This window comes from Notolabrus celidotus, chromosome 10 (assembly GCF_009762535.1).
Source record: "Notolabrus celidotus isolate fNotCel1 chromosome 10, fNotCel1.pri, whole genome shotgun sequence".
Lineage (NCBI taxonomy): Eukaryota > Metazoa > Chordata > Actinopteri > Labriformes > Labridae > Notolabrus > Notolabrus celidotus.
This window is the reverse complement of record NC_048281.1, coordinates 27,239,471-27,265,655: the sequence shown is the minus strand read 5'-3', so window position 1 is coordinate 27,265,655 and position 26,185 is coordinate 27,239,471. Positions and strand designations below refer to the sequence as shown.

Sequence of the window (26,185 nt, the reverse complement as noted above, 5' to 3'; positions counted from 1 at the left end):
ACAGTGCACCAAAGATTACAACATGAAGACTAGATGTTTTATTTGAATACACTAAAGGTAAATGTTTGTACTAAAGGTAGTTTTGTAGAGAGATAATTATATGAGTGTGACCAAATTTTGTGCACAGAACCATTGGAATACATTTTTCTATTCTTAAACCTTTTTTAAAATACTACATTTAATAGTTCTGTTCAAAGATGTTTGCATGTGTCTCTGAACCATAAGATTACCAAAGATTACCACTGGAATACCAGCTCTTGCATGTTGTCTTTAATAATATTATATCTAATTGTTGGACTGTTTTTAGAAAACCAGCTGCTTTGTTTGTACTCTTTGAAGGAAGCGTTCTGAACAGACATGATCACATTTCTGTTAAATTCTGATGCTAAGAGTTGTCCAGTTAACAAAGATGAAGATAAGTCAGTTACACACATAACCTTCAGTAACCAGCTGTTTTATTTCTTTGCTAAACACTACAGTTTATAGTTGTTTTAAAGTGTCCTGTACACTGAAGGAGCATTCAAAGAGCTCCGTTCAACAGTGCAATATCATTAAAGACATATCAAGAAGGAGAGCAAAATATGCAAATGAGAACACTTACAGCCACCAACATCAAAGCCGCCACAATGAAGCAGGCCACAAATAGAACAAAAGCATTAGTCGCAATAAGACTTGGCCCCGGGGCTGAGTTAGGGCACAAACGGTTGTTGTTGATTCTTGTGGCGATAAGCTTGCTTTAGCATCACCACTGCCTATGTACATATACCAGTGGAGTGGATTTAATCGCACTAATTAGAATGCACTCAAGGCAAAATGCAACATCTACTGGAATAATCTGAGAGAAAAGATCTCCACTCCAATTTATTCTCCCCTCATCCCCCCACCCCCGCCCCACCACCTCCGCTCTTTGGTTTCCGGGGGGTTGAGCAGAGGATCTGTTTTTGGTAAACGAGTGAGCGGCTGGTGTCTGGTGGTTGGGTGCATGTGTCACTTTGGACTGGTTGCCATTTCGAGGACGAGCTGCGGGGAGGCCAGTGGTGGGAGAGGATGTGCATGTGTGTGTGTGTGTGTGTGTGTGACAGAAAGATAGAGATAGAAAAAAAAAGCCAGACAGAGCAGATTAGAGCCTTAGCAACAATGACAGAGTGCTACAGAAGAAGATTTAAACGTACCTGTGGGTGGGATCATGCCAGGGGACATGAGGCCGGGGACCGAGTGGGGCATGATGTGGGGGTTTTCCGGCGATGTCACGCTCTGGGTCCTCTTCGGGGGCCGGCCTGGTCTTGAGCTAAAACACCAGGAAAGAAGTAGGAGAGGTTGAGAGATTGGCAGGGGGAGGAGGGGGCTGTGTGGGTGGAGGTGGTGGTGGTGGTGGTGGTGGTGATGGCGGCAGGGGGAGTGTTAACATTTGGAGCACTCCAGAATGCAATTCCACTGCAAATAGCTAACATGTACTGTAAATAAATTTCTTTTCAAGGACAGTTGCTTTCTGCAGCTCAACATAATAGACTTCCATAACTAATTAGATTACACGGTGAATTCATTTCCTTTATTGAAGATCAACCACTTTTTGATGCATAATTCATAACCCGTACCTCGTTACCTGTTCCTCCGTATTAATATCCCCACACTATTTGAATTGCCTCGTTTGCATATGCTAAAATCCAGAGCGCGGCCCTCGGCCTGGAAATTACATGTTAACTTGTTATAATTATTGCAGTCAGGCCACTATTGATTTATGAGACTTTTAAAAACCAAATATGTGTAGTTCTGGTAATGAATGATATTTTAAGGTTCTTCAGGAAATTAAAAGGCAATGGCTGCCTTAGGAAATGTTCTGCTTGCTTGATTTAATGCATGCCTTAGCTGGAAGGTGGTGTGACAGAGTGATTCAGACCTGTTGGACGGTTCTGATGGGGGAGTTTTATTACACCAAACGAGGGGCACAGATCCAGCCGTGATAAATGACTGTGCCACCTTACTGTGGAGGAGAAAAAGGGCCTCTGAAGCAGATACACCCCTGACTCTCCACACACCTTACTCATTCACTTATTAATACAGCTTCCAGTTGCAATCAATACCTACTTTGCTGGCTTATAGTTACAAACAAAAGCCTACAGGGTGAAAAAACTGAATGCAATGAGCCTATAATGAGGGGGCTACGATCCTATAGACGTGTACTCTTTATGAACAAGGAGCTGGATGTCTCAGCTTGAAGATGAATTATGGTGACTTGACACAGGTGACATATTGGCTTCATACATTATTTCACATACAATAGTCCATTTAGAAGCTTAACCAGGATACTAAGTTCTCTTTAATATCAGCAGAGTTTAATCCATCTTTAAAACACCAAAGGGTTTCCGCAGCGGGCTGTAACTATGGGAGGAAACAGGACAGACAGGAGTAAATCATATTAAGAGAGAACAAACTCAAACCTGCGTCATGCTGGCTGACACTCGGCTCTGCCCCTTTAAGACTGCTTTCCAGCTGATCTTTATTCTGCTCATGGAGTTTAGAGGAGTTTGCCAACACTCTTTCAGTTATGTGTCTATGAAGATGTATATCAAGAGGGATCTTTTTGTCTCTAATAAATGTACTGTTAATTACTTTAGTGGCATGAAACTATATCCTTCTTTAAAGAATCATCTAAATCAACCTTCTATTTTTTAGTTAACCTTTTGTATTTAAAATTGTTTTTGGCATTTTCATGCATCAAATATTTATCAAATTAGTTTTTAAAAAGTGTGGAGAATAACATGTTAATTTGTGATACCATATTATGTTGATTCCTGGGAAAACATTTAAGTTACATTACATTACCTTACATTGCGTTAGGCTACATTACATTAAATTATGTTACTTTATGTTACTTTACATTATGGTATGTTTCAACAGGAGACAGTTAGATATGATACAATAATATAGGATACATTAAGTTACAGTACAATACAATAAGTAATGAAGAGATATGATACAATACGATTCAATGAGATAGAATAGGAGACTATAAAGTACGTTACTTTGTTACATTATGTTACGTTACGATTTGCTACGTTATGTTTTGTTACGTTGTGTTACATTATTTTTTGTTACGTTACATTTTGTTACGTTTTGCTATTATATGTTATGTTATGTTACATTACAATATGTTATGTTTCAATAGGATAAAGTTAGATATGATACAATACTATAGGATACATTAAGTTACGGTACAATACAATAAGTAATGAAGAGATATGATACAATACGATTCAATGAGATAGAATGGGAGACTATACAGTACGTTACTTTGTTACATTATGTTACGTTACGTTTTGTTAGGTTACGTTTTGTTACATTACGTTATGTTACGTTATGTTACATTACAATATGTTATGTTTCAATAGGATACAGTTAGATATGATAGAATACTATAAGATACATTAAATTACGATACACTACAATAAGTAATGAAGAGATATGATACAATATGATTCAATGGGATAGAATGAGAGACGATACAGTACGATACGATACGACAAGATACGATGTGATATGATATGACACGACAGCAACACACTGCAGTACAGTCATATAATGATCCATCACCATATGTGATTAACAGAATAATACAAAATCCCCCAAAAGCTAACTGCAGGATGTCTGTAGCGCCACCTCAAGGAGTAAAACTGGAAGGGTAATCTGTTCTCCTGTGCCGTTTTCAAATTAAAATATCCATATTTGGCACCAGCCATACTTTAACTGTATCCCATTAATCAGGATGACAAAATATTGCCAATTCAATATTTTGCCCAACTCCTAATGCACATATATCCATTCAATAAAACTGGTGGTATTTTTGTCAGCTAAAAAAAAACATATCAAATAAGAGAGAAAACTTATCATCCATCTGGCTTTAAACCAGGAAATAATGCTCACTTTGAATAGATGTAACTGGGTTGATGATTACTGAGCTGATATATTGATCCCTATCAGTTTTCTGTTACGCCCCATATCACTGTGATAAGTGACTAATGAAGTCAACAAAAAGTTTACAAGCTGCTTACTGCAGACAAAGGTTTCAAATTAAATTAGAGGATGTATCCATCTGATGAGCTGTTTTTTCAACATTGATGGCTCATTCAGGACTTTATCTACCAGTTCAGTATATGAGGCTGTTTGTGTTACAGTACATTTCACTACATCTCCCAAAGGCAGTATCCACAGAGAGACGCAGTGTTTGTGTTCAGATACCACACAGCCTTAGTAGTTGGATTTATTCAGCCGTGTCTTGTGAGGTTTATTTACCTCAGTCCTGCTAATAGAGTGCACTCGCTCTATCTGTCTGAATGTGCTGACTCTCTCATATAGCGTCTGCGGAGGTTTTAGGGACTAAAAGCAGACCTTCACCCAACTGTGTCCCTTTGCTGGGAAAACAGAAAAGTGATAGAAAGAAGAAGCGAATGACAGAAAGTGAGAGGAGGGCAGTGAGAAAAAGAGAGAGAGGAGCAGATAGAGAAACGAATGCCCGCTCAACCTGGGATCGTCTGGAAATGTAATTCCTATTTCTATAGAAGCACCTCTTTGATCTTATGAGAGGGAGAGATCGCACACAGTTTTGCTGTCATCACTTTCACTTGTACTCGGGCTGAATTATTTATGAAAGACCTCAATAGAGGGTATGTGATGGGTAAAAGGCTTTTTACCAACAATACTAAAAGCAAAAAGGGCCCTCAAATGGACAAAAAAATGTCACATCAACCTTAGATCATGTCAAAGGATGTGAACCTAGGTACAAAGACCCAGTTAAGTTAAGGTAATGTTTGGATAGGCTGCTGGAGAATCTGTCTGTGTGTTTAAAGGGATAGTATTTCAGCTTTACTCTCTGCAGACGAATAACACTGACTGACCATGAAAGCATTACAACCACAGAAAACAAGCTTTGAACTGAGGAACTTCCAACCAACAGGAAGGCCTTTCGCAAATTAAGGTCACTGTTTACCTTTGTTAGGACTGAGAGTGTGTTTGAAATTTACAGAAACAGCAAACACTTTATTATAAAGACTGTTTTACGGCCTTGTAATTCATGCATTTTGGCGGCAGGTTCCTTAATAATGTGCGTTTCAGCTCCTTGCTGCAGCATGCATGCTAACATCAGAGCATATCTGCTGTGGTCAAAGCCATGCAGGCTAATGCACTGGGTCCAGAGAGGAGCTCAACCTGGCCTCAAACAAAAGAGCAAGGCTATTTATCAAGCAGCAGATGCTGATTCCCTAAATAGCCTGGCACAGAAAACTGCTCCAAACTAGGCCATTATTGCAAAAAAAAAGAGAGATGGTACAACTGGATTTATGATTGGAATTTGTGGTTCTTCCCATGTCTTTTCCGCTGTTGGCTTTTCTAATCTTTCTCGCTTTCTTTTCATTTTGAGATGTTTCCGAAAATAAGAAGCTCCAGGTTTTAAATTGGACTTATTTGGATAATATTATTCTTGTATTGGAGGTCAAACATGGAAGAATTTTATTCCCTGCTTTGTTTATATTCGCACTAAAGATATTCAGGGCCCTCATATCTCTGGCTTTAATTAAGGAAACAAAATAGGCCCCACCAGCTTTGGGCCGGGGCCACAAATATGTTACACATCTATTCTCTCTCCTTTCTGTTTGGCTACCATGGTGAAAAGAAAATAGTGGTGAACTTTCCCTGAACCAGACTTCCTTTAATGGCCCGGCCGTGTGTTGACCCAGCAGAGTCGGCTGGAACATGATACTATCCAACACACTACGCTGCGCAGGCAATCAGATTACACGGGGCCCAACAATACACTCCACACGAGTCCAATTTCAGTGCTACAATGCAATAAAAGCACAATAATTAAATTCACGTTCTCACCCCGTTTACAGGAAGCCAACACAAGGTGATAGGTATAATAAGAGGTATAATATCGCATCAGATATCAGGGCGCTTTTTGATCTCATTGCAAAATTCTGACATCTCCCTATCAGACTCTTTTCTGTCGACGGAAGCAGTGACTGAGATCTTATTACCCAGAACGCCGTTAATGCAGTGATTATGATCTGTTATAAATCAATTGAAACCACAAATGTAATGTTTAGCCCGAGCTGGCGCTCTCCCTTAGTGGATTTAGTTACACACAAAAATCATCTGCTCCTCCCATCTTCGGATATCTTTAGGAATTCAACCTGATTATGTCAATAGAGAGTTCAGTTTGCAGAGAGAGAGCATAATATTGTTTCCTGGTGTTTATGATTGAGCCATTAACCTTTTATCTCGCTCTTTTGTTTGACGTTTCTAAAAGGTAAGGATGGAGATATTTATTCCATTTCCGCTCAGTCGGCCAAAACAAGCGAGTGAATCATTCCGTCTGGGGCTTGTGTAAACAAAAGGCCTCTCCAGGTCTCTGCCAATCAGGCCTTATAAAATATTAACCCAATGTCATTGCCCTTTTAAAATCTCTCACCTAGAATTCCCTAATTGTTCCTTTTCTTTATCTCTCCACTGCAGAGAGTAAATAAATTAACAAAATAGCTTTTATCGCCCTGTGTAACCTTTTAACTGAAGGATTATCTGGGGTTTATTTTTCATTTCTCTCACAGCGATAGCAGAGCATGCCCCATTGATTGGTTTGCTGGGGTGGTGACCAGCCATGAAAACAAGGTCTTATTGATAAAACAAAGCAGCTTCTTACCTTCTAAGTGCCAGGTCAGGCAGAAATCCAGAGGCCTCAGACCATCAGGGGCCGGAATATGCTGAGTTTATGCTTTTTGTATTATTTGGTTCAATCAAACAGTTTAACAACATGCGCGCGGCTCCCCTGAGAGGTTAACTATGTTTGTTGAAAGACAGGGGTAACATGGCTGTGGTGTATTACTACCAATTTAAATTCCCTGCAGATCAGATAACAGGGTTGGCTGAGGCGAAAGGATGAAATGTTTGACTTTAATTCTTGAAATTAGTTATTTCAGAAACAAGCTCTGCTGTTTGTTTTTGCATGCTTTGAGGTAAATAAGATCCTCAGAGCAACAGAAAAACAAGCTGACATGCAACCAGAAGAATGAGAATTAAATCGAGTTAAAAATGAAAGATTTCACACGGTGGATTTATGCTGATAACATGTTCTTTTAAATATTTCTGATCTGATCTGAATGTGACCTCTGCTCTCTGGTTGCCATCACCATAATATGAGCAAACACTGAAGCACAGATAACACTGTCACCCGGGCAAAGTGACACAAGGAACTGAGAAGAATACAGTAATGACCTGAGGATAAGACAGTTGTTTTTTCCCCCTGAAATACTGTACATCTGAAAAGGACGAGACTGTCTAATATTTGTGGTGAAGAAATTAAATGCCAATTTCATTGAAAACTCACTTTACAGCCATTTCACTGTAAAGTGAGTGGGCCCTTCATGACTGAGGTCAGATGTCACTCACAACCAAGTGCTATGGGATGACAGATGGAGAGACACAGTGATTGTAAAAACGTAGGACAAATTAGCCAAGAACTTATGTGGAGTTATGATGCTGATTTTAAGATAATGATTATCAATTTCAGCAGAGACATGAAACAACTGTCATGAAAACCACATATGTTAAGACGCCTTGTTACGATCTTCTTGAAATGTGTGAGTACGTTACTGAAAAACAGACTGTAAGTATGCCAATTACTAAACCTGTCATCCATCCAACAGAATGCAGGTTACTTTGATTTTCATAGTCTTAAGATACTGAAACCACAAGTGCTTGATTTAGACATGTGACTAGTGGTGCAACAGATCATGGTTGGTTTATGATCAACCTCCCATGGTTTGGACCCAATGTGATCTGCAGATCAAAGTAAAAGGTAGTAGTATCATGAGAGGAAAATACAGTTGAAAATTTTGGTTCTAATTTTTTATTTTTTTTGGAGGAGGAGGAGGGCGACCCTCAATCCATCAATCCAACCAAACCAAACTGTAAGATTTATGATCTGTCACACACCTACATATTACCATGTTCTATTCCAGAAAAATGTGACAATTTTCTCTTCAAATGTATGGAAAACATGATTTAAACCATTATTTCATTAATAGATATTTAATTTATTTTCTTCAATTATTCTATTTTATCATAATTTCCAATTAAAGTAGTTTTCTTCATAAAAAAATAAATAAATTGGTCTTCAAATAGTCGTTTTCTGAAATTGTGTCTTGAAAAGGGGGAGTCATCTTATGATCAGGGTAGTCCTATATTCATGTCAACTTCAAATTATTAATCAAACTTTTTTTTTTTTTTTAAGAGGAAAACTATTTTTAAACTTTCTACATTATTTAACAGGAACTAAAAAACAAATTGGCAGCAATTTAAGAAGTTGAAATGAATAATTTAAGACAATTCTCGAGTAAAAATGTCAAAAATTGTGTTTTTGTAGCATCCAAAATGTGCACACTTGCTTTTTTTCTGCAGTTGCTTAGTCTGCAAGGTAAGAAAAGCGCATAAATGATGCTAAAGGAAATGTGAAATATTAAAATTGCCATCATATTTTACCTTTTCTGACATTTCAAAAAAATATAAATATTTAAAAAAACAGTTTTGACTTAAATGAATGATGAACACGCCGGTTGTGCTCTGGTAAAGTGAAACAAAAATCCCAACAATCCAACAAAACAAACCCTCTGAAAGTGACAGGTATATATGTTGCTTTCAACCAACAGAGGGGGGGGGAAAGATGATTTATATTTCCTGCTGACCTTGGCACTCTATTGGTTGTGATGATCATAATCTCAGAGTCACAGTGTGATACATGAGAATGTATTCACTCATCCATCTTTTTCATGCGTCCATCTATCCTCACCCTCATCTTGTATCTGTATTTGCATTGAACCTATTCTTGGATTATCTCAATCAGCTTCCCCTTGCACCTGTCAAACACCGCCTCGCACAGGTAGCCACACGGCGCTTATCTGATCCAGATAGCTGGATTACAGCGAGTTTGTGAGTGCGGGGAGAGAGAAGGGAGGGGAGAAAAAAAACACACACTTTTATTTATTAGGGGTAGGAACAGCTGCATCCGCCTGCAAACTGTGAACCTTTGTTACTGAACAATATATCACAGATCAAATGGTGTGAAATCAAAGGCGGGAGAGAGTTAGCATCAATCCCACTAAAACCCCTTTTAAAGTGCTGTCTGTGCTCTGATCCCCGTGTGGACTAATGTGCAGGGTTGAGATCAGTAGTAGTTGGGAGAGTGGGTGCCTTCCTGGTGCCTTTGTCTGGACTCAGGCCTGATTAGAACCACGCTGGGTGAGACCGTCGCAGAGAGGAACGTGGAGCCAGCCGCTGTCCTCAAGCCTATGTCATGACACCACAGCCGAGCTGCAGGAGAAAAAACCACTGCAGCAGCAGCAGCAGCAGCAGCACGGCTACAAAGAGCTAACTGGTGTAATCACATCCTATTAGAGCTGTTTGAAGCCGCTCAGCTGTGAAATAGTATCTAAAAAAGATCTGAAACACGATGAATCGCTGATTATTCCCATGCATCATTAATGTTAAAAGCTGATTTCATAATTGTGTGTGCCATAACTACAGAGTCCGAGATTGTTTAGTATCACATCAACAGACTCTGATAATGAGTAAGCAGACTTCCTACATCACGAGAACTGATGAGGAACGCCTAATTGGTTGACTTTTCCATGCCTAATGGATGATTCTCTTAATTAAAAAGATACTGTACCAAATGTTAGAAATCAGATAGCGCTTAAACTAAACGCAGTTAATCAAATGTATGAGAACGAGCAGTTCCAGGAAAGCCTAAATGAGATTGGTAGATATGATTTTGCTGCAATATTTATTAATTGCAAGTGCCTTTGGTTAGCAAAACAGAGCAGGTCTTATCTTCAAACTGCGAGGAAATTTCATCTAACCGCTCGCACTGATCTCTCTTTTTCATGAACTGCGATGCATATGAAACAAGTCTTCAAAACAAGGCTTTAAAAACTTACCCAGTCAGGGTGCCTTTGAGGATATTTAATTAAAATCTAATCCTGCATTCATTAAGGCTCACATAAATTAAGCTGTCATTCATAAGATTTATGGATTCTCATTTGCATATTGCATACAATTCATCAATTACTCAAGTATGAAAGGAGCGCATTTCCCTTGGAGCTGCCTGCTAGCCTGCCAACATTTGAAATGAGAGAAAGAGCACGACTGTCAGGCATTCACTGCAAACTTTTCCGCACAATGTCTGTGCGCTGATTAATCTCATTTTCTAGGCATCCCTTACAAGATTGTACACAGTCCAGCTGCACTTTTCAATTATTTCTCCTGTCCTCTCAACTAACTCTGAAAGCAGGACGGGCTAAATGTGGACTGGGGGCTACTTTACTCTTTATGTATATAACATGTCTTTTTGCCAGGGTAATCATAAATTAGAGAGAGGGGTTTTAGAGATCCTAATGGAAGGGAAATGTAGTAATTTTATTGCAAATCCCATCAGGCAAATATTCTGCATGCTATAATAGCATATTTCCTGTCACATTTAGAGAGGAATACATCCAGCAGGCATTCTGACAGAGGGAGAAAGAGCGAGGAGGAGAAGATAGAGGGGGAGGGTTGGTTGGAGGGGTGGGTGAAAGAGGGAGAGAGTGAGAGAGAGTTGCAGGGAGAAAACAAAAGAGAGGGGGAGAATCTTAGTGCTAAACACATAAAAACTCCCTTTTTGGACGTGAGGCTATGGGAAACACAGTATGGAGTAAGTGCTTAAACCAAGCAGAGCGTGAACGCATCTAAGATAAAAGGTCAGGCGAAAACAAACAGACCACTCGCGAGGACGAATGGAATTAATTGACTCATTAATATGCATGGCTAATAAAGCTCAAAATCCTAAAACAAAAATCATTGTCAACCATTCCCTTTTAATGGCTCTTATTTTCAGCTTGAGAAGAGCTGGTCTACAGGGTGTATCAATCTTAGGAGAGGGTGGAGTTCCTCCAGCAAACAGGCTCGGGGTAACCTCAGTGTTGTCTGCTCATGTCCTCCCCAGCAGACAAAGGCAGAGTTGTTCTGGTGGAGGGATTAATTGAGAATTAATCCCAGTTTCTGGCAGTGGAACAGACCGGCAGTTAGAAGTGAAAGTCATCCTGAAGGGTAGTTAATTGGTTCCCCATAGCAAAAAGCTTTGGAGAACAGAAATCAAGCTGCATTTTCATTAATCCTCCCCATTGTTTTGTGAAATTGTTGTGGAGAGTGACTTCAGATGGAGTCAATAGTTAAGGCTTTTAATTTGCTTTTAATTCTGCCAGTGGGGTGACAATTAACAAACCCCAAAGAACAATAGTGCTGAAAATGATGCGTTCGATTGACTCTAAACGACTCTGAAATCAAAAACCGATAAGCAATTAATACACTGTACTCTACAAATGGTAAGTACCTCCAACATGCTTGATGCGCTCCATCTCGTTCTGTCTCTCCCTCCAGCCCTCTCTCTCTCTCTCTCTCTCTCCATCTCTCTCTCTTTCTCTCTCTCTCACCACTAAAGCTTTTGAACTTTGGGAATAGCACCACCGGATTGTCGGATGTGATTAATTTCAGGTCTAAATGGACACAACAGACAGAGAGGGGTGATGTAATCATAACACGAGGAGACACGGTGACTAACAGAAGAGGTGGAGGAAGAAAGAGGAAAGAGAAAAAAAAAAACAGAGAGATGGAGAGGAAAAAAAAAAAGATGTAGAGCGAGAGACAGCGAGCACTCACAAACACTCAGAGTTCAAGCTAAACAGGAAGGCTGTGGTGATTAGCATTAATTGCACTGAGGATTGGAATCCTGTGTGAAACATTAAACAAAAATTATCTTCTGTTTATCCTCTTTTTTTCCCCTGCTTTTCTTTTTTTCAATAATTAATGAAAAGTAAATACTTGGAGGAGTCCAAAAATGATCTAGGGAGGAAAAGAAATGTTTACATAATCAGGAAAAATGTTCTCTCTCTCTCTTTCTGTATACATGGAAAGGTTAGGGCTCGAGCCTGTTTCTCACTGTTTCTCACTGTTTCCCCATCACAAGTAACAGTGTCTGCTCCCCCGAGTGTGCACTGCTGGGAGAGTGTTTGCATATTTAGATACAAGCAGCCCTGTTTATGCAGCCCCACTCTCTGCTGCTCGAGTTCACTCCAACGCAAGCCCTGATCAATTTGGCCAGCTGTGCTTTAAACGCTGTTTACAACAATAACATCGCGGCTAACAGAGCAGAGCCTAGCGTGAGAGAGAGAGAGAGTGAGAGAGAGAGAGACAGAGAGAGAGAGAACTTCAGAGGGAGCCCCCAGCCTGCGCGCATTCCCAGACGAGCATTTGTACTGAGTTAAAGACGAATCAAAGTCCGACTCCTCTGCGAGACACGGAAGAATTGGATTCCGTCTGTGTTCGTCTCTGTGATCCTCCCGGAAGAATCTCTTCACTACAAGCAAAGACAGGAAATAACAGGAACTCCAACTAGACTCCCACCCTGAAGTGGGCCAAATTGAAGGTGGCACGTACCAGTTACAGGCTTTATTTCCTGACGAGTGAGTGGCATTGAGAGCAAAATATAGCGTCAGGCTCACTTAAATCCCCACGTACACAACAAATGCCTCAGACAGGCTGCAGAGAATTTCACAAATAACTCTGTTTGGGGTGAGATACTGCGTTCCCTAAGATGTCAGATTTCTTTTAAAAGCCTAATAAGAGAGAGAAGAGGGGGGAAAAAAAACTCCATTTAAGCTTCGCAGCAGAGCAAATAGGCCTGCTCAGCAGATAGCACAGAAGCTGCTGGTGTCCTCCTGCTTGATGATATAATTCTTAATGTACAGCCTGACTAGACATAAATCTTACCCAAGCATCACCTCACCTGAATTCTTTCTCTCTGCCTCTTCTCCTCTCTCTCTCATGATGAATTGTTTGCTACATCTCGGAGACTAAAACCCTTCAACCTCTTCAAACCCGGGTTTCTAATAACGCGTAGGTGTTGGGGAGAGGTGACAGCATGATGAATATCACAACAGACAGCTCCAATATGGGACAATTTTACCAGATCGATATCTCACTGCAATATCAGAGAAAAGGAGCTGATATTAGTCTACACAGTGTATTACAGATGGGGTACATTTCTTCTCCCTGCACTCCCAGTGAACCTAGGCTATATTTCATCCATGTCGGCGATGGTTTACACACTCACAAATGCTCTGGAAACTAATCATAGCATGGTAGCCACGAACAGATGCATCTGCTTAAAATTATCCGTATGTGTGACGCGCCCGTAACCCCCTCGTTCAACACGGCGACGGACTTGCAAATAAACTGTGAATCACATTAGAGGATGTTACAGACCATTATATCTGGTGAGAACAAATGTTTTGTCACGTTCTAATAGAGAGATCGCACGTCTCATGAGGGAAGACGCTGTTTTTAAAAGGAAAGCTGAGGCTGAAAGGGTTTATCACATTTGAAGAAACACAGCCACTTAATGAGGCAACAAACAGTAAAGGTTAATTCGAGTGAAGAGTGGAGGAAATGCAGGATGTTATTTGGTTATTTGTAGTGTATTTGTAAGGGACAGATAGAGTGTACAAAGACAAAGTGAAAGCAGCTTTCTGACGCAGGTGTGACCGTGTTTAAAGCGGATGCTAATTTGCAACACACGTCTCGAGGAAGGCTTCTGTGAGAATGTAAGATTAAAACAGTAAGTTAAAAAGGGAACAGGGTACAGAAAATAAGACATGAGAGGAAGTCTGATGCTGAATTAGCCGGGATTTGGTGGCTTTCTTAAAAGCGGTTGAGCGTCACGTGATCTGGTAGTGAGTTCCACAGAAAACGCCGTCTACATTAGTGATCTTCTCGTACAGTGAGAACCATGCAGACCGCTCAGGTCCTCAGGGACAGGTCTGCTGTCTGATCTCAGAGTCAGAACCAAACATGGAGCAGCAGCGTTCAGGTTTGATGCTCCAATCATCTGGAACTAACTCTGCTGAAACTCTCCGACCTAAGACTCACCCCTTCGGTTATTTCAACAAATTATTTCAGACCTACTCAGCTTTTATGCTTTTATTTTAAAACTGTCATAGTACAATTTAACCTCCAGTTTTTATTTTCTGTTTTTTTCAATTTTTAAATGACTTGTAATGTCTTCTTTTATATATATATATTTTTTTTTGGCCTTTTTGCCTTTTTGCCTTTATTTGATAGGACAGCTGAAGAGAGACAGGAAATGTGGGGAGTAGAGAGTGCATGGTCAACCAGCCGGGAATCGAACTGGCGACCCCTGCAACAAGGACTGTAACCTCTCTACGTGGGGCGCTTAGACTGCTAGGCCACCAGTGCCCCTTAATGTCTTCTTTTAAGGATTTTTTAATGTCTTATATCTGCATGTTTATTCTGACCTTTGTGCCATGTTTCCTTTAACATCTTGTGTGAAGCACTTTGAATCGCCTTGTTGCTGAAATGTACGATAAGAATAAACTTAATTTGGCTTGCCTATATAGTTGTTGTTATGTCTGAAACCGCTGGCAGGGGGCATCATTTTTAAATATTTAACTCTGTAAAGATTCCACTGAGGCACATATTTTTTCGTTAAAATAATTGAGGTTTTAAAAAAAGAAACTTCATAATACCTCAAACTAACTCTGCTGAAACTATCTTGCTGAAGACTCACCTCTTATATTATTTCAACAAATGATTTCAGACCTATACAGCTTTTATGCTTTTATTTTAAAACTTTCATTGCACACTTTAACCTCCAGTTTGTGCTGTTTATATTCTCTCTTTTCTTTGATTTTTAATGACTTTTTAAAATAACTTTTAATGTCTTCTTTTAAGGATTTTTAAATGTCTTATATCTGCGTGTTTATTCTGACCTTTTTGTCATTGTTCCTTTAATGTCTTGTGTGAAGCAATTTGAATTTCCTTATAGCTAAAATGTACGATAGGAATAAACTTAATTTGCCTTGCCTATATAGTTGTTATGTCTGAAACCGCTGGCAGGGGGCATCATTTTTTAAAAATATTTAACTCTGTAAAGATTCGATTAAGTCACATGTTAGTCCGTTAAAATAATAAGTGAGGTTTTAAAAAAAGAAAGTTCAAAATACCCATTTATACAATGAAATCAGCAAAGAGATAACAGGTATCATTCTGTCCACAAGGAGCGCCCAAATCAACACAAAGTGAAAGTTCCTTACAGGAGCTTTAGTTCGTCTCAGAAACGTTCAAATAAGTCCACATGAACAGTGTTTTCTAATCAAACTGTACGTCCACGCCTGTGTGTGTCATTAGAGGTCTGAGTTTAATTTGCAGTAAATTACGGTTCAGGGGATTCATCACAGTACAAACATTTGTTGAGCCCTAGATGAATAAATCAATCACACACTCTCTCTGACAAATTAACTGACACGATTCTCTTTGTCGAGCTCGGCGCCGAAACAACGTGGTCAAGTAACGTGTGCCTGCGGAAATGGGATGAGACACCTTTTACTTCCCAGGGAGACGGATGCATACGGTGGAGAGAGAGAGAGAGGGAGACAGAGAGAGTGACTGAAGGAGAGAGTGCAGACGCTGCTAACGCTTAATATCTTCCCTCTCCAGGGGGCCGCGGCTGAGGGCCCCTCTGCTGTCAGCTGCAATAGGACCAGCCTTTTTGTGAGTGCCCGAGCTTCCTTTAAGGGCTATTAATGGAACACAGATTCCCTTGTGCGCACAACTTGTCAGTGTTTCATTAGAGACTGATAAACATATAATACATAAGTGTCAAACAGTGTGTGTGCAGACGACGGGAGGGGGGGAGCAGGATTTTTGGGATAGCCACACAACAGTCATTCCCATGCTCTGCTCTGACAATATTAATGATTCCACGAAGAGGGAGGAGTGCAGGAGGGAGGGGGGGTGCAGAGGACGACCTGTGGAGCGTGCTGCTGGCATCACAGAGAGGAAATCTTTAACTGGGGTGCAGCTTGGCAAACATTAAATTGTATTAAAGTCTTGAACGGTGATCTAAGTGAAGAAAAGTAATCTTGGGTCGATATCTAGCCAAGATAAGATAGGCTGGCATTTCTCTGTTGTTCTCTTCTGGGCCCAAAAGTAGAAGAAAAAGAAATACATCATATTCAATTAAAGTTCTTTTTTCGCCACTACTGAACAAATCAGCCCACAGCTGGGACTCTGGGTCTAGTTCACAAAGTCCTTTTGATCATTTTGTGGCAGAGAGAGAGAGCTTGGAGTCCCATGGAGTATGGGACCAAGCTGATCTTATTATGATAATTGGGATACATCAACTTCAGATAGCTCTAATGGAGTGAGATTTCAGTGATCAAGAGCACACATTTGACTGTAGAAGCAAGTTCACTTCTTTTTTTTTTTTTTAGAAGGAGTTATTATGCAACGCCTGGGTTGTGTGTTCCCAGTAGGCAGCTACTGAGACCGCCAGCACAACCCAGAGTGTGCTTTTAGATCCCGCGTTGGAAGCGATGCTACAGTCTGAAGAGAAGCGTTACCCCGGTGAAGTTACATCTATTTCCCCACGAGTGAGTAATTGGTTACCGTGACCGTTAATCAGTTAATCTTCTCTTTTTACCCCCTCTCTTCAACAGAGAAATATCAGAGGTTCAATAATTAAAAACGTGTCAGGTGAAAGTCCAACGTGCTTCCTCACACTGTATGTTCTCACATTCCCTGCTTTGTTCATCTTATTAACCTCCTCTCCGCTCGCCGCGCCTTTAAATGAAATCTTTAGCCCCTTACATGTGAAATTAAAACTGCCCTCCCTTGAGCGCTTTTAATTATTCTTCTTCAGGAGAAAACTTCCACTTCCACTTTTGTCAGGGCGGCCTTCTTTCTTTCTTCGCGGTCGCCCTTTCCCTCACTCCCACTCGCTGCCCAGGCCCTGTCATGCTTCACTCCTCCCTCCAACCCGTTGCTCCCCTACTCTTTTTTTTTTTTCCTTCTCTTTCTCTTCTTCTGCAGGTCTGTTTAATTCTCACCTTGCTCTGCCCTTGTCATCAAGCCGTTGAAGCACAAAGCCAGGAGCAAGGGAGTGTTTACTCATTTCCCCACTACATTACCCCTCCTATTAATCACTGCATGGAAACTTCTGGACACTGAAACATCTCTGCAGTCGCTGCCCCGGCTGCCCCCCTATGCTAACAGGGCACACTTTAAATAACTGAACGTGATCCTATTTCATCCTAAAGTTAATGTCCTGAGCAACTTATTTATCCTAGTTCACCCCCTCGAGCGAAAAGCTGTCATTATTTGAAGAGTTCACATGTCAAATATTTGAATATCTATTTCCTAAATGTCTCAAATTGAGCTTTTGTAACAAGAAACATGATTGCATTTTGTAAACACAAAGTTGAAGTAAACATGAGTTGGTTGACATTGAAATGCATGATACATGATGTGCACACAGGACGGGCAGAGGTTAGTGTCTCTAATTAATCAAATTTAATTGCATGTAAATTGTATTTTAAATGCAGATGAGGGAAGAAAAAAGCTGTTTTGGAGGAGGAGAACGCACCCTCTTGTTACTCTCCGCTTGTTCTATTTGCTGAGATCAGAGAGGAGGAAAATGAACAGTCTGTGAAAGAGAGCTCTCTCTGAGTCTCTTGCTGCTGAGAGAGAAATGCAAAATTTTTACTGTCAGGTCTTTGGAAAACAAGAAATAAAAGAGTGAAAGAGAGCTTGATTCAGAGCCCCTACATGTCCACGCTGCCCCTGTGAACACAGCAGAGCTTGCTGCTAAAGGATTCTTATGAAATTCAATTAACACACCAACAGCTTTCCTTTTCTTTCCTGCCCTAATTCCCACATTCCCGCTGAAATGACTGCATTCCCGGCGATTATGCTAACCGCTTGGAGTGCACCATAAATTCACAGGTCTGGGAAAGGCTGTAACGAGAGCTCCTTAAATATGGGAAGGAGACGTTTGAGAAGATGGATCGCCGTGGGCTAGCGCTCCACCGGCAGTGGGCAGGGGGGAACTTGTTTGTGAAAACACATGCTACTGGCTGCTATACTGCCTCTAATGAGGCTATGGACATAAGCAACATTATCATTAATGATTGAGCCCCTCCTTATCCGGACTTCTCCCTGTTTTTTTTCTGCCACAGCCCCATGTCCTTTTGCAATTACTGTTTTACTGGATAGCCCAGGGCGGCCAGCAGCATGTGTGTCGGCTATATATATGGGAGAAAGAAAGAACCCAAAATATTTGAAATTCAAATAAATGAGTAATGTAAATAGTTTTGAGAGAGTTTACCCAGCGAACAATGGCCCCTTATGAGACACAAGTGCGACAGAGGGAGAGAGAACAGGACTGCTGGTGTGGGGATGGGAGCGGTGGGGGTTGGAGGGATGATCCAACACAATGTGGCCCTTCTCCTAAAGCAACTTGTTATCAGGCGCTACGCAGAGCCCCCCATTCAATCTGCATTTAAATACATTTCAGTCCACTCACTCATTTGCATTCATTTCTCCCATTATATTTGAAAATGGCCAAATGTCTAGCCAGCACAATGTGGGAGCCTATCACCGGCCAGGGGAAGCCCACACCTGATGCCAATTTAGCCCGCTTGGATCTATTCATTGCCATGGCCTGATCTGACAACTCCAGCTCTTCCCCATCCAGGAGACTTTTCAATTGGATCTGCTTGTGGTGACAAAATTGTTTTGCTCATTGAGTTTGTCTTTCTTCTTCTGTTTGCCCCCACTCCCAACTCCCACCCCTCCTCTCCGTCTCGCTCTCTCCCTCGCTCTCTCATCGTCACTCCCTCCGTCTGCGAGTCTGGGTGTCTATTTGCGAGCCATGGGAAAAGGAGAGGCAAATGATTCTCAGTGGCTTCTGATTTCCACTATTTGTTCAGCATTAGGCCCACTTATCTCTGAAAGAAAAAGCAACATGTGGAGAGAAAGTGACAGGCAGAAACTCAGCCTTGCTAACAGGCCTATTGTGTGCTGAAGATCTGCATTCAAACATGAGGGGCCCTCTAACTCTTTCTCTCCCTCGCTCTCTCCCCTCGCTTGCTATGAAACGCTCACATACTTGTGCATAGACCTCTGTCGCAGTCAATTACTGCTGCTAATCTGCGCTGCAATGGAGAGTAAATATTTCATTACTTTTTCAAATAAACAGTTGGTCTGAGCGCGTGAAGTGTCATCTATCCTGTGAAAGGAGCGGTGACGTCCACATTCAATTACGCCATAAAACTCGCCCAGCTTCTGAAGTGGAGTTTTTTTTGTGCCGAGAGCACGCTACTTAAAATCATTAGACTTGGTTGCAACATCTTGAGATGAAAAGCTGAGTGGAGAGCTCGCCATTTTCACTACAGCACCTTTTCTTTGGCCCAAAAACATTCTCAACACTTCACTTCCTCTTCTTCTTCTTCCTTTATGATGCTCTCCCTCCTCACACACAGAAAGTCCAGTGGTGCACTGTAATGAAGTTTTAGTACATTGTTTCGGTGCTTCAGCATTTTCTTAGAGTATCTGTCCTTGAGTTTTTATACTTCTGTCAACTCCACACTTCATTTCCTAAATAAAATGTGTTCACTTTGAAACGTCTCTTCTAAGAATCTTTGTTACTGACAATAAAACTGGCAGAAATCTGGTGGTCTAACCAATTAAGATTTTTTTAAATACCAATAACGACTTTATATGTCTGGAAAGTGAGAGATTGAGAACTGAAGGTGGCAGTAAGGCAACATCAGGGATGCCAACTGGCATAAAAACCTTGAGGACGATGAAGAAGACCATTTAAGATGCAGATGTCAGATGCAAACTAGAAACTACATCACTCTATAGTGATACTGGCACCAGCTACTCTGGTAAAAAATTACTGGTGGTGACAGTGGTGACAGTGGGGACAAGGACTGTACTTGGTACACCACAGTTTAAAGCTGGAACATTTCACTCATGATGCTTTTTGTACAATATTTAAGTTTCTGTGAGGACTCTATAGCTGGTTACGGAATGGACATAAATTAATACTGGTGCCTCTACGTGACCTACAACAGCAAACAAGACCATTATTGACAAGATTGATTATTTTTGTAAAGTACTTTCCAATAGCAAGAAACCACAGCAGTATGGTCGGTAAGAGGCAAATCAATTACCTACACAATGCCCAAATGTTCTTGTTTTTACATTTTCCAAAGGGTGAAGATTGAGAGTAAATCGTATGTTTGACATTAAAAAGGAAGCATGATGAATTTGCATATGTACAGTGCAAAATCAGCCCAAGAGATTACAGTTACTGCTCTGTCCACAGGGGGCGCTAAAATTCATACAAACAGAGAGTTTCCCAGAGAAACTTAAAAACAACATTAGGACAAGTTAACAAGGTAAAAGACTTGAGTTTCAACAAAGGGGTTTTTAAACCTCCTGTGAGGAACTGTCACTTGGTGTTGATTTTGGCGCCCCTTATGGACCAAGAGGTATCTCTTATACCTTTGTTTATTTTGTCCTGTGTAAAGCTAGAGTAGTGTTTTGGGGGTTTTTTAGTTATATTTTGGGTCTTTTTTGCCTTTATTGACAGCTCAGCTGAAGAGAGACAGGACATGTGGGGAGTAGAGAGTGGGGGAAGGCATGCAGTAAATGGTCGACCTGCCGGGAGTCAAAGCGGCGACCTCAGCGACGAGGACTGTTGCCTCTATACGTGGGGCGCTTAGACCGCTAGGCCACCAGCGCCCCAAAAGTAGTGTTTTTTAACAATAATTCTAACCTTGCAAACAACTATCAAAAGTTTAACCAATCAGAGATCTTAACCATGGGGAATGTTAGAAAAACAATAAAAAAAAAACAATAAACAAAGGCTGCTTTGGTTGAATACAGGAAATGTATTCATTGACTGTCACCTACTCCCCAACCAGAGGCTTTAGACATCCCAGATAAGAATAGAGAAAGTGACATTTTTCATGCTGATGGTGTCGTTTGCTTTTGGAGTTCATAAAGAAACATCTATTATAATTCCAGTCTGTTTCATAACCAGCTAAAAACTCCTGACAGTAGCTTTAATTTTTGAAGACCTTGATTTTCATTCATCAAGTAACTACATTTATGAGGTGCTACACAGTCAAGAATGAAGCTCATAATTCTGTAAATTTTGACTACTTTCTTTTTATAAAAAATAATTGTTTTGTTTTTCAATCCAGTACTTAAATACAGCTAATATCAGAAATAGTCTTTTGATACTTAAAGCTCCTGTGAGGAACTTCCTGTTTGCAACTCAACTCTATATCTGTTTACAAAGCTCCATTCTTTTAGCTATTTGTGTCCTGTACAGGTGTAAATACTAATTTCTTAAAACAGTCAAAAGTGTCACTTACTGAGAATCTCTGTTGTAGAAAATTTAGAAAAATCTGTTATTGTAGTGTGCTTTAAATCCCTTCATTGGACACCTACCCCCTGAACAGTAGTTTCAGACATTAAAACAACTATATAGAAATAGTCAATACATCTGCTGAGGGTCTAACTCACTCTTATAGCTCATACATAGTCATCTATATAAATTTGAGCCTGTTTCATAACCAGTAAAAAAACTCCTCACAGGAGCTTTAAGTTAATATCAGTCATTTGAATATATTTTACTTGAGTAATGTGAAAATAGCTGACTTTCACTTTCATGTATTTGAAAGTATGATGTCTTCACTTTCTACTCAGATGTTTTATCCACCAATGGAAAAGTTCATCAGGGGTCTGGAGGTAAGCAACACTGTTTTCTGTGCGACATGCTAACTGCATGGTGTTGTGCAAAGATTAGCAGATGAAATAATGCAAGGAGCGGGGGGGAGGGCAGAAAGGGGGGAAAGGGGGGGATGGCGGGGGGTTGACAGAGAGATCCCAGACTCTACTGCTCATTAATCACTGCAGCGTCTTTGACCTTTCATTTGCCAAGGGCGGAAAGAGAGGCGGAGGAGGGTGGCCGCTGCTGCTAACTCTACCCCAAGAATGAAGGTAAGGCGAGCTGGAGTTAGCAAAGAAGCTTACAGAGATGACCAAGAGACGGTTTTGGTGGTGGAGAGCACCACGGCTGAAGTCCAGAGAAGACGCCACACCACATTCTTAATGAAGAGTGAAATTAATCAGCTTCACGGGCTGTTAGATGAATCAGGCGTTTCCCAGCCCCTAGGTGGTATCAGCTGCTCGGCTCGGCTCGCCAGGCCTGATAAAGACCGATAGGCCCCTTGCCCATTTACACATGTTATTAAAAGAATTACAAAGATGTCTGCCCCGGCTCCCTCCCTTCACACCAGTCTGGGCTTTGGGAAGCGGGTGCTGGAAATGGCAGGGGGGTGTGACATTAGCGTGAGGCGTATTTTTAGCGTCTGGATGCTTGGCTCTTGGTTACCAGGTGGGGTGGGCTCACTGTAGTTGTGCTGGCAGTTGTGGTGAGAAAAGCCTGACACATGAAAGCTCATGAAGAAAAGTGTGTGTTTCTATATGTGTGTGTGTGTGAGAGAGAAGAGCAGTGAGTAAGTGACAGAGAGAGAGAGAGAGAAGTCGCACAGCTTTAAAAGCTCGACAGTGACCCTCCTTTTCCACTCTCGTGTTGATTGAAATGTAGAGCGATGCCTGTTATACATCATTACATCTCTATTGTCTATTGTAACTTGGAAACACACTCCTGTAATTAGATAATGAAGTCTCAATGTTGCACAACGAGAGCGCTATAAAAAGTACTCCGGTCTAAATAATTAAGCTACAAATAAGCACGAGGGAAAATAAATGCTAATGCGGGCTAATCAAGTTGAAATAACGACACTTACAGAATCAATACGTGGGGAATGAGTGATGCACGTGTGGAATAGCTTAGCATCAAATATGGTGGGCAGTTATTAAAATACATTTTAGCTTATTTTTAACCCTAATTGATGTTCAAGGTTAATCTAATCAGACCAATTGTACCTCTGAAGAGCCTGCTCCACTTTAATTGGCTATTTTTATTGCCTCAGCGAGATTTTAATTGAAACCAAAGGGGATCTAACAACAACTGTGACATGTTGATGTCTGGGGGATAGTTATAAATATGTGACAAAATATGTGCATTATTAATGTGATTTCTTAATGCATTATTGTAATGTGTCCCCAGAAAGACAGAGATATTACTTCACGCGATGGGTAGTGGGGGGGGCAGAGAAATCATTTCATCCTGAATATGTCAACAAAATAATACAGAGAGGTTTTTTCCTCTGACTGCAGGCAAATCAAGAGATTTAAATCATTAACATTCAAAAGAGACATTTGAATTTCTCATAAGAAAAGCTAGAGGTTATGCACAGTGCTTTGAACAATGCAGAGACACAGCTACTCCATAATATACATCTTGAGACCAGCCATCATCCAGTTTGTACAAATTGCGATGTGTTTTTCTTTTTTTAAGTGTTAACTCAGCTGTCAGCGGATTCAAAGCTTCTTTTTTTAAGAGGCTTTTGATGATATGATTCAAGACTAGTGTTACCATCCACAGTGGAAAAGTGATGAGACTATAAAAAAAGAGTCATTGATTCAAAAGAAGAGATTACATTGTGTCTGACACAGGCGTGAACATTAGCATGAGCCTCCTGGATCCAATTCTGCTCTGCAGCAGCAGCCATTGATGATATCGATCAGAATCACGGCTACTATGAGCACACCTGGGCCTCTGTTTGGCACTTTGAAAGTGTGCCTCCCCTCCTCAAAGAGATTTGTGGGAATTTTCTCTTACATCTGCATGAGTGTCCCTTCAGTTTTCCCCCGTTTGGCAGAAGTGTGATATTAGAGGTAAAAGGCTTATTAATTGCATGCCTGCTTCCTGCTGACAGATCCACTGAGAATTCAGAGGCACGGAGGATTCAGCGCTGGTGGAGTGTTGTTATTTGTCCTCTAAGGGATGACAGTTACTCTTTACCCACGCTTTAAATATCAGACCTATTTCCAGACCTGAAGTGACAGGGGTTAAGATGAAAAAGATAGAGGAAAAGTTCAAACAAAGAGGGAGAAGTGGTCCATCTTAGTTTGGGTCTGTCGTCTGAGGATGAGAAGTGAGCAGATCGAGGCCTGTAGTCTCACAGAAAGAGTGGAAAGCACCACCTACTCAAGCCTGACATCTGTATAAAAACAAAAATAATCTGCTGTCAGCAGAATGTTCAATGACTCCTATCACCCGGCTGCTGATAAAGACTCTGGCCGCTGTAAGGATTGGGCTGTTATGCGAGGGGCTCAGTGGATCGGAATGCATGCTAATTGCCATCAGAAATATGTGGTGAGCCTTACAATTTCTGGCATTGCTCCGCACCTTGGCGAAGGACATGCCAGAAGGGTTCTAGCAAAACAAAGATTAATGAACAGTGTTGAATCGCTGTAATGCCATGTCAACAGCGCCATACATTTCATTACAGAGGTCACCAGTGGCTCTGTGTTTAATGCCATGCGAAAAATTTTCACAGCACAAGTCTTAGTCTCTGCAACAAGCTGAAAGCAGGAGATAAACATTTTACTTGTTGGATGATATTATGCTGTTGATGTGATTATACGGAGCCATTTGCAGTGGCCAAATGCACATTTACTCAGCCAAAAGGTATAAAAAAAAGGGCGTTAAAATGGAAAAGTTCACAGCATAACCACAGGAAAATATATCAAACGTGTCAGTATAATCCAGTGTGTCAGTAAAACCTGATGCTCTAAACAGGAGCAAACCTCCCCTTTTAAATAATTGATATTTTCTGATTAAATGTGGCAGTTTGGAGATAATGAATTCTTTATAGTGTGCCTTGAGCAACTCAACAGCTTTGCCCTGCATGACAGCTTTATGGGGCGTCTTTTTGCCCAAATTTTGAAAGTTTAACCTATGTAGATCAATGTGCTTCCTTAAAAGAGTTTAATAAATTAAAGTGCAGGGGGCTTTTTTTTCCTCAGTGAGCAGAAAAAGCTGATGAGACAGGTTTAGTTTAATCTCAGGCAATAGAAGTCATTAACCATTCTCCCAGGAATTAAAATATAGCTTGCCCTTTTCTTCTCTCACTTATCATTAGCATCACTTTAATCTCCCCGCGTTTCACACTGCTATTTTAATCATTACTTACTGCCTTTTGACAACTGAAGAACATGGCTTCTCCCCGCTCAGGCAATATCCTGATTTTAGCTGACAAAATGTAGGACATCATTTAAAAATATCTGAATTTCCTCTTCCTTTTTTATTCTTCTAACTTCCACTCACTAGACCCCTGAATGTCTGTCTATTTATATCAAAGAAAGCACAAAAGACGAGAGGAGATTGAGTGGACGACATTCAGAATGTAATTTGACTTAGCCAGCAAGGGTACAAAATGTATAATACACTTTATTTATGTCCATCATGTTATTTTAATGGATGGAGGATTGCATGTGTTGCTCTATGTGGGTCATGTAGGGTGTTGGGGGTATATTTGTCTGCCCTTGAATCAATGAACATTTACAACAGAAAGCACATATCTGCAGAGCAGAATATAAATAAAGTATTATGGCCAGTCTCTCAATGACAATGACAGATGTAGGACAAGCAATTTCTCTAACTTTTGTTTCTTTATTGTTTCTGGTAACAGTAAAATTGAACAATAGAAGTGGATCTGGAGCATGATTAATTTGGATATGGTGACAAAAAAGAGGTACAATAGCCTACAGCTGACTGTATTATATTTCTAAATTTGGTGTTGTGTGAAATTTGTAGTTCGGGGATTTCGTGATCCAAATTCGGCACGCTTTATTTTAATTTTGAACAAAGCAGCACCCCAATACGGGTACCGTTTGAAATAAGGTGCATACAACTCACAACAAACAACTCAGACACTGCATTGGAGCAAATATAGGACGACCCTGATTACAAGAAGAGCCCTTCTCTTTTTAAGACTCATTTTCAGGAAAGACCTTTTGAAGAGCAAATCTTGTTCAAAGGAAGAAACCTTTTAAAATAGGTAACAATAAGATAAACAGAATGAATGTTCTTTAAAATGTAATAAAATTAACACTTAAATGGAGCAAAATGTGATCAGGTGTCTATATGAGGCGTCTTGGTGTTGGTATTCTAGTAGGATGTGCATGAAATTCTCAGCATGTTATTGATGTCGGCAGGTAACAGCTTAAAAAGTTGATGGTGTCAGATTACTTATAGAGATTACTTATAGGCACACGATGACAGTTAACGCACTAAAATTAGCTTCAACATGTCGAC

The 26,185-nt window shown here is 40.6% G+C and overlaps 1 protein-coding gene across 3 annotated transcripts in view; it reads right to left on the bottom strand.

The window, feature by feature from the left end:
• The window catches only part of dachd (dachshund d), a 167,687-nt gene that overhangs the window by 62,360 nt on the left and 79,142 nt on the right, over positions 1 to 26,185 (bottom strand). For all 3 annotated transcript variants that reach the window (XM_034693534.1, XM_034693532.1, XM_034693533.1), the window contains one exon: positions 1,173 to 1,288. In XM_034693534.1, coding sequence (XP_034549425.1) covers positions 1,173 to 1,288 — 116 coding nt within the window. The remainder of the gene's footprint in view (positions 1 to 1,172; positions 1,289 to 26,185) is intronic.